The 8,638-nt window shown below is 56.1% G+C and overlaps 1 protein-coding gene across 8 annotated transcripts in view; it reads left to right on the forward strand.

The window, feature by feature from the left end:
* Positions 1 to 8,411, forward strand: part of TLE3 (TLE family member 3, transcriptional corepressor) — a 48,101-nt gene extending 39,690 nt beyond the window's left edge. For 4 of the 8 annotated variants that reach the window (XM_019735968.3, XM_019735969.3, XM_019735972.3 and 1 more), the window contains exons 13-20: positions 83 to 282; positions 1,076 to 1,152; positions 1,956 to 2,205; positions 2,567 to 2,814; positions 3,291 to 3,438; positions 4,258 to 4,408; positions 5,230 to 5,306; positions 6,359 to 8,411. In XM_019735968.3, coding sequence (XP_019591527.2) covers positions 83 to 282; positions 1,076 to 1,152; positions 1,956 to 2,205; positions 2,567 to 2,814; positions 3,291 to 3,438; positions 4,258 to 4,408; positions 5,230 to 5,306; positions 6,359 to 6,466 — 1,259 coding nt within the window. In that variant the 3' untranslated portion in view covers positions 6,467 to 8,411. The remainder of the gene's footprint in view (positions 1 to 82; positions 283 to 1,075; positions 1,153 to 1,955; positions 2,206 to 2,566; positions 2,815 to 3,290; positions 3,439 to 4,257; positions 4,409 to 5,229; positions 5,307 to 6,358) is intronic. The other 4 variants (XM_019735970.3, XM_019735971.3, XM_019735974.3 and 1 more) reach the window with 1 other exon arrangement.
* Positions 8,412 to 8,638: the final 227 nt, after the last annotated feature.

The following is an 8,638-nucleotide window of genomic DNA, read 5'->3' on the forward strand; positions in this document are numbered from 1 at the left end:
GGGAAGGGAGCTGACCTGGTGGCCTGGGCTCTGTCCTGCGAGGAGGGTGGGGCCCCTCCCACTGATGCCCGCCTCCTTGCAGCCTCCGCCCTGCGCACGCCCATCTCCATCACCAGCTCCTACGCGGCGCCCTTTGCCATGATGAGCCACCACGAGATGAACGGCTCCCTCACCAGCCCCAGCGCCTACGCCGGCCTCCACAACATCCCGCCCCAAATGAGTGCAGCTGCTGCTGCTGCTGCTGCCGCCTATGGCCGATCGCCAATGGTGAGCTTTGGAGCTGTACGTAGACTTTTTGGCTCCTTTTGTGGGGGGGACTGGCAAGGAGTGGGGAGCTGGTGAGGGTTGTGGACACTTCCAGCACACCACCGGGGGCCTCAGAGTCATGACCAGGCAGCTGCCTTTGGGGTACAGTGTTCATTAGAAGCAAGAAAACCACACAATTGGGGATCAGGAGACCTGGGTCCCAGGCTGCCCACCTATTAGTCGCCATATGACTTCACGTACTGTGGGCTCCCTGGCTGCCCCTTTCCACCAGGACGTCGGGCTGGTCCCTGACTGGGGCCTCCGTGGGGATGGGATCCCCAGATGAGTCAGGTGCCTTCTTGGAGCAGGGCTTTGGCAGGTGGGGCTACTATTATTGATGAGTGGTCCGGCTTAGGTTGTTAGAGAGAGGAGTCCTTTTTCAGGCGCCAGTTTCCCTTTACCTCCTATACCTGGGTTGATCTCCTCTCCACATGACCGGCCCACGGGGACACTGCAGAGAGATTGCAGTGGGGTCGGGCCAGCTCTGCCTTGTGGAACAGGGAGAATGGAGGTGGAGGGTAAAGGATACTGGTTCAGAGGTGGGAGGTCTGGGCTGTCACCCCATCCCTGCCACCGTCCTGGGCAAGGCACTCGGCACTCAGGGGCCTGTGTTTCCTCTGAAACAGTAGGCTCGGCTCTGCCTGGCTGTCTCCCAGGTTCTGCAGAAGCAGTGCTATGCGGGCTGGACCCAGGAAGAGGAGGCGGCAGCCAGGGTGGGGGGCTAGATGGTGTATCTCTCACTAAGGGCTGGCCTTGTCTTGTCTTACAGGTTGGTTTTGACCCTCACCCCCCTATGCGGGCCACAGGCCTGCCCTCAAGCCTTGCCTCCATTCCTGGTGGAAAACCGTAAGCTCTGGCTGTACTTACTGCATGCTTCTTGGGCTGGGCAGGGGAGAGCACCCAATCCACCCCCCAACCCCCGGCCCCTGCCCTATGGACCTTCTCTTGAGAAGGTGTCGGCCCTTTAGAGGTTCTTCTAGGCTAGGCTGCAACCCCAGGAAACGGCCGCCTGGCCACACACCTGGGCAGCCCCCGGCTCCCTGTAAAAGGGGGACTGAGTGGAGTTTGAGGGTCTGATCACTGGGCTCTGAGGGTGAAGGGACGCTAGACGTTGGGGCATCCTAACCAAGTAACACGGCTGGCCTGGGGACTCCTTTGGATTCCACCTGCTTGAAATGCCCCCAGCTGGCACCCATAGTAGCCTGGAGCGGCAGGAAGACCACGCTGGCTTACCCCCCATTTCTGCTGTGTACTCTGCGATTCATTTGGGGGTGCAGGTGGAATCCTCCCACCCCAGTGTGCTCCCAGTGGCTCCAAAAGGACAGGATGGCTTTCTGCTGGGTCCTTCCCAGGGCTGGGGTGTTACAGATGTTACAGATGGTGGGAGAGAGTGTCCCAAGGCCCAGGTGGGACTAGTGACCTGGTTTGGAGCCAGGATATATAAGGAGAAGTCAAGGCTGGAATATTAAGCAGCCCCACCCTGGTGGAGCCTGGCCAAGGAGGTGGGGGTGACTGGGTTCCCTAAGATTTGGGGGGGGCGGCTGGAGGCAGGGAGGCCCGTCGGGGGGGAGGTGCCGGTGGAACTGGGCAGAACATGTGGGAACTGGGAGGACGGGGGACATCAGAAGTGATGGTTCTTACCCTTTCAGAGCGTATTCTTTCCACGTGAGCGCTGATGGGCAGATGCAACCCGTGCCCTTCCCCCACGACGCCCTGGCAGGCCCCGGCATCCCACGGCACGCCCGGCAGATCAACACACTCAGCCATGGGGAGGTGGTGTGTGCTGTGACCATCAGCAACCCCACGCGGCACGTCTACACAGGTGGCAAGGGCTGTGTGAAGATCTGGGACATCAGCCAGCCAGGCAGCAAGAGCCCCATCTCCCAGCTGGACTGCCTGGTGAGGATCCCGGGCTACGGGCACCTCCTAGCTGGCGTGGGAGAGGTGGGTGGCCTGCGCCAGAGCGGGAGCCCTGTAGGCCTGGCCTGGCTCAGCCCCGCATTGGCTGGGTGACTCTGGGTCAGCTGACTCACCTCTCTGAGCCCCCGTTTTCCTGCATAAGTGGAGATGATACTGACCTCCTGGGGTTTGTGGAGAAATGCATGACAGATTGAAGGGTTGTGAACCAGCAGGGGGGACGGCCTGGCAGCTGCCAGGAACCAGCGCAGGGTGTGAGCAGGGGTGTCGAGGGTCACTGGCTGGGACTCCTGGTCCCTGGGGAGGGCGGGCCGCACTCAGCTCTCACCCTTCCTTCCTCCAGAACAGGGACAACTACATCCGCTCCTGCAAGCTGCTGCCCGACGGGCGCACACTCATTGTAGGCGGTGAGGCCAGCACGCTGACCATCTGGGACCTGGCCTCGCCCACGCCCCGCATCAAGGCCGAGCTGACGTCCTCAGCCCCTGCCTGCTACGCCCTCGCCATCAGCCCCGACGCCAAAGTCTGCTTTTCCTGCTGCAGCGACGGCAACATTGCCGTGTGGGACCTGCACAACCAGACACTCGTCAGGTGAGGCCGTGGGAGGGATCTCGAACCTGTCACCTAACCCTGTGTCTCAGTGTCCCCTATGAGGGGCGGGCACAATGCCGCACATTCCTTGGAGTGAGACGCAGTGCAGTGGCAGCAGGGCTGGCCCAGACTTGGCTCTCAGTACCCCTTGGCCGGCTTTGTCTGTCACGGTACCATTTGACGGTATATGGCCTCCGCCCCTAGTCCTGCAGGGTAAGGAGAGGGACTAAGAATGCACAGCGAGGACGCAAAGTGTCCACCTAGGGAGGTCCCTTGTTATGCATCCGTCCCTGGACAAGACCCTTGAGTGGAGTGGAGAGAGGCCAGGCCTGGCTCTGCTGCAGGCTTACTGAGGGACCATGGGCGCATGGTGCACACGCTTCTGGGCCTCAGTTTCCTCATCTGGTCAGAGGCTGCCGGCTTGGCAGTCAGTGGTTCCCCTGAGCTCACCCTTCCTCCCTGCTTGGCCTTCATAGGCAGTTCCAGGGCCACACGGATGGGGCCAGCTGCATAGACATCTCCCACGATGGCACCAAGCTGTGGACGGGGGGCCTGGACAACACCGTGCGCTCCTGGGACCTGCGGGAGGGCCGGCAGCTGCAGCAGCACGACTTCACCTCCCAGGTGAGCCTCGGAGACTCTTCCCTTCTCCCAGTGAGCGTGTTTCCTTCCCTCCTGGGTGTGCCCAGTCTGGGGACAAAGGAGCTCTCACCAGGTGGTCATTGCTAATGGACCTGGGACCAACCTGAGGCATCTGGGAAGGCTTCCTGGAGGAAGCGGCAATGAAATAGAATCTACAAGGCCTTGGATTTGGACATACTGCTCAGATTTGATTCCTAGCTCCTCTCCTCTCAAGCACTTTGGCCTCAGTTTTCTCATCCTGGGATGGGAATGATAGTAGCTACCTCCTAAGTCTGGTGTGAGCACCTGAAATGGTCCTTCTAAAAGCCTTAGCCATCAATTTGGCTCATAGGAAGCATTCTGTGAATGCTAGGTATTAGGATTTTTTGTTATTTTTATCACTCATTTTAATGTTTTAGTCTTATATATTTAATACTAGGTTGGTGTAAAAGTAATTGGCAGTTTTTGCAATTGTTATTAACTTTTTAAACCGCAATTACTTTTGTACCAACCTAATATTTTATTTACTCACGTTTTTTCTTAAGGAAAGGCAGAAGTCATAGAGACAGAGATTAACTTGGAAACTAAATCGTCCTCTGCCACCCCTGAGTTTGAATCCTGACTCTCCCACTTTATTTTCTGAGCCTCAAGCTCTTCACCTATAAAATGGGGATGAAAAAGTGACATCCCTTACCCCTGGGCTCTTGGGCTGAGGGAGAAGGGGCTTGGCTTTGCAAGTGGCAGGTGGGGAGGTTAATAGGGAGGGATTGGTGGGTCCCTGTAGGGTAGAGGAGGCTGAGCTTGTCCCCCTCCCGCCCACAGATCTTCTCCCTGGGTTACTGCCCCACCGGGGAGTGGCTGGCTGTGGGCATGGAGAGCAGCAACGTGGAAGTACTGCACCACACCAAGCCAGACAAGTACCAGCTGCACCTGCACGAGAGCTGCGTGCTCTCCCTCAAGTTCGCCTATTGTGGTGAGCGCGGGGCGGCGGGAGCGGCAACCTGGGCTGCCCCTGTGTGCGGAGGAGGGGTCTAAAGCTTACAGCAGGAGCAGAGCCCTGACGGGCCTCCCGACCCCGACCGCTGTCCTCCTGTTCTCCAGAGGCAGGTACTGCCACAGGGTACCTATCTCTCCAGACAGCAGGCCAAAGCCCGTCTCTGCTGGCCTGGGGCAGACGAACAGCACTGTTGTCCCCGTAGGCAGTTGCTCCAGGCACTTAAAACCACAGGCTTTAATAGCCGAGGGCCCTTGGGTTGGAATGTCTGCTCCTCTGCTGACTAGCCTGAGACACATCTTATCCTCTCTAACTGCAGTGGGTTTTCTCTGTGGCCTGGGCATAGCACGGTGCCCGCCACGTGGCTTTGGGACACATAGTGAATGCAGGCAGAGCCCTGGCCGAGTGAGAGTGCCTACTGACTGCTGTCCTCCGTGGTGGCTGCAGGCTCAGCACTTTGCCATGTCCGGTATTTCTGCCATCTTCCAGTAGAGACGAGCAGAGTCAGTCAACCTTAGTAGCTTTGAAAAGAACCTTTTGCAGAAGTGTAATTGCTGCAATTCACTGCAAATCTTACCTGTTTTCTGTCCCAGCCCCGCCCACCCCTCCCCCTTGATTGCAGAGAAAGGCGGTCTCTGGGTGTCCGTGTGTCTGTTGTGTGTCTCACTGGCAAGCGGAGAGTAGGCTAAGTGCTGGTTAGCGTTCACACCATGTTTCCATGGCCGCCGGCCACCTGTGGGGCTGGTCTTGCTTTAGAGGGACAGGCCACAGTCTGACACTTCTTTGCATCCCACCTGCAGGCAAGTGGTTTGTGAGCACTGGGAAAGATAACCTTCTCAACGCCTGGAGGACCCCGTATGGAGCCAGCATATTTCAGGTACCAGCCACCATCCGCGGGCCCCTCGCCCAGTCAGGGCCTTGCCCTGGTAATGGGGTGGGACGAGCGGGAGGCAAAGCGGGACCTTCCAGCCCCAGCCCCTTCCAGCACCTACCTCATAGGGGTGGGTCTGAGGTGGGTTCTCCAGAAGCGAGGACTTAGGCACATCAGCGAGACACATACTCTACTGCTAATGGCATCTAACCCCTGAGGGCGAGGGCTTTTAGGCGAGGGCTCTTGTAGGATTTGTAGAGCAAAGAGGAGTAAAAACATGTGCTTGGCTCCAGCCTCTATGCTGAGTCCTTCACAGGAGCTGTGCTGGGCAGTGGAGCAAACGGCAGCTTTTCTCAGGGTAGTGTTACCTGATGTTCGAGTCCGTTCCTGTTTAATTTCAACACTGCATTGTAAGGAGAGAGGCTGGGGCGGAGAAAAGGGGCCCAGTAACAGATGAGAGAGGGAAGATGCTTTTAATGCTTTTTGAATTCTGGGGCCCGACATACTACATACACCCTTTCACACACACACACACACACACACACACACACACACAGAGACACACGACACACGACACACACACACGGTGCCCTCCCTGCCATTGAGCCACACTCTGTTTCCGTGCCTGAAACATCCAGCACTGGGTATGTCACACGCGTAACTTTCCGAGTCTCTCCAGTGACACATGGGCTTCAGAACTCGGTGCACTTTCCTTAGCTCTGGCCTGCTGACTGCTCCCAGCTCAGAGGTGCTTCTTCCTGTTTGTAAACCCAGCAGAGAAGCTCATGCCCAGGCATTCTGTTTTGATCCTGACAAGTTACGTTAAAGATCGCAGTGACCCCTGTCAGTGAGCTCCTCCTTGTGGGAAAGCAGGTAGAAGGGGCGTCTGTAACTCAAAGCGCTTCTCCGGCTGCATTTGAGGACCAGCTATGTGCGCTCCAGGGCAGGGAGGGGCGATTTAATTCAGAGCGTCGCAGAGCGTCGCAGTGGCGGGCAGGACCCAGAAAGTGATCCCTGCTTTTTTTCCTCCCCGCACCTTCCTGCCTCTCCTGCTCCAGTCTAAGGAATCCTCGTCTGTCTTGAGTTGTGACATTTCGGCGGATGACAAATATATTGTAACAGGCTCCGGTGACAAGAAGGCCACAGTTTATGAGGTCATCTACTAAACAAGGACTCTAACAGGGCTGTCAAACGCTGGGAGAGACAGACTGGGCTGTGACAGGGAGACGCCGGCGAGGGGTCCACGGATGGCGAGGCCGGGCGAGCAGCCCAGCGAGCGAGCGCTGTGGGGCTGCGCTGTGGCAGGGGAGGGCGCGCCCGGCACGTCCCGCCTCCAGGCACAGATGGATGTGTCTCACGGACTCCGACGGATTTCTCTTCTCTCCTCCTTCACCATCCTGGCAGACGCTACAAATAGATTTATTTGGAGGTTCGTGGCTCCAGTTCCCCACAGACACCCTCCTGAATCTCTGTGTTTCCTTCCCCTTTCTTTTGACCTGTCCGCCTGCCCTGGGTCGGGGACACTGGAGTGGACCACACATCTGTGCTGGGGTGGGGCGGGGGGATCTCATTTTCTCACTTGTGCAGCGCACAAGGTTTGTGAAAAATGTAAATAACGGACTCCTATCTCGGACTGGTCAGCGGGGGAGGAGGCCCCTTCCCACCGGAAACGCTAGCCGTGTGTTTCGCCTGCTGTATTTGTAACCCACACGTGGTGGTGGCTTTTTTTTTTTCTTTTTTTTAACAGAAGTTCTCATCTGGGAAGGGGAAGCAGGGAGGGGAAGCAAAATGGAGAAGGGGAGAAATGGGGAGAGAAATCCTGGGGTAGAGGAAGGGAGCTGCAGCCGGTAACCAGACTGAGCATCAGGTCCCCCTGGAATGAGCGAGCCTCCGCTGTACTGGGGAGTTCCCAGGCGGGTCAAGGTCCACACCACACAGCCTGGCGGACAGTGCTTGGGTCGGGCCAGCCTGGGCTGAGGGCCATAGACACGCTCAGGTTTTTTGTGGCCGCCTGCACTCCATCTGCCTCTTGCCCTCTTGTCTCCCTCTCTCAGGGGTCTGACACTTGCTCACTCTCCCCTCCTGGACTCGGTCTCTCTTTGGTGCACATTCAGTCATCATGTTGAGAAATGGAGTTCAGAAGAACTCTCTTTCCGGCTCTTCTTAATCTGCAGACACAACCTAAAAAGGACAGAAAGTTAGACGAAAGCATAGCAATTCAGCTCAGGGAGCTACCAGAGAAAAATAGCAACTGATGTGGGTGCTTTTTTTTCTTTCTTTTTCTTTTTTTTTTTTAAATTGGAATAAAAAGAATTAGAAGTGATGTCCTTTTATAAAATGCCTTCTCCCTTTTTCTGCCTGTGACCCCTTCCTCTCTCCGCAGAGGGGAACATGTATTTAACCTGCAGGGTTGAGTCTGAAAGGGTTACCTCCCCCTCCCTACCCTGACAGGGCAGCGGGGGCTGAGGGGCCTGGGGGGGCAGGTGGGAGTGGGGGCACCTATGCTGGCACACTGTGGTGACTTCTTACAGCTTTCAGTCTCTCTTGAGCCCAAACAGGTTACAAGTGGAATATTGTCTCTGCAGGTACCACTTTTTGGTACCAAAATGTTCTGAGGTATTAGGGTTTCGGTTTTTTTCTTCTTCTTTTGGTCTTTTTTTTTCTTCTTTTAAGGAAAAGTTAAAGACCGTTGTGAGTCCTGGTGGTGGGCTCTCCATGGATGTAGCATATGGAAGATAATTTTTATACTGCATTTGTATGGCTTATTTTATAATGTGTTCCTCTGTCTGGTGAGAAAGAAGGAGGGGCTCCAGTGAAAACGTCCCATCTTCAGCGATCCTGCTCCTGGGCCAGCAGCCCCCCCGACATGACACGGAGGCGGCGAAGGCTAGCCAGGCACCCCGTACCGTTCTGAGGTTGAGGGAGAGGCTGGCTAGACTTTCTGTCTGTCTGTCTGTCTCTGTCTCTCTCTCATCTGCCACTCTTGTTAAAAGGCTGTAGCCACAAGGGAGGGCAAGGCTAGAAGAAAGTTGATTCCTGAAGAAAAAAGAAAATGAAAAGTCATTGTAATGAGCTGTTTTTATATTTTTAAAAGTTACTATTTAAAGGTTGGCTTGATTGTTGTGTTTTAATTGCCTTCTCCTGGTTTGTCACACCTCCCCAAAAACAGAGCTGGGGCCACTGTTAACCCTCACCTCCTGGATCCTGGGCGATGATTTCCTTTGTCTGCCATCATCTGCCATCGTAAACATGAGCTCTTCTCATTTCAAAGCACTTCCCACACTGCCCCTCCTCCCACCCCCAGTCTGTGCTGGACAGTGAAGGGGAGTGTTTTTACA

Source organism: Rhinolophus sinicus, chromosome 3 (assembly GCF_057876585.1).
Source record: "Rhinolophus sinicus isolate RSI-liver-muscle chromosome 3, RSI-T2T, whole genome shotgun sequence".
In the NCBI taxonomy this organism is placed as follows: Eukaryota; Metazoa; Chordata; class Mammalia; order Chiroptera; family Rhinolophidae; genus Rhinolophus; species Rhinolophus sinicus.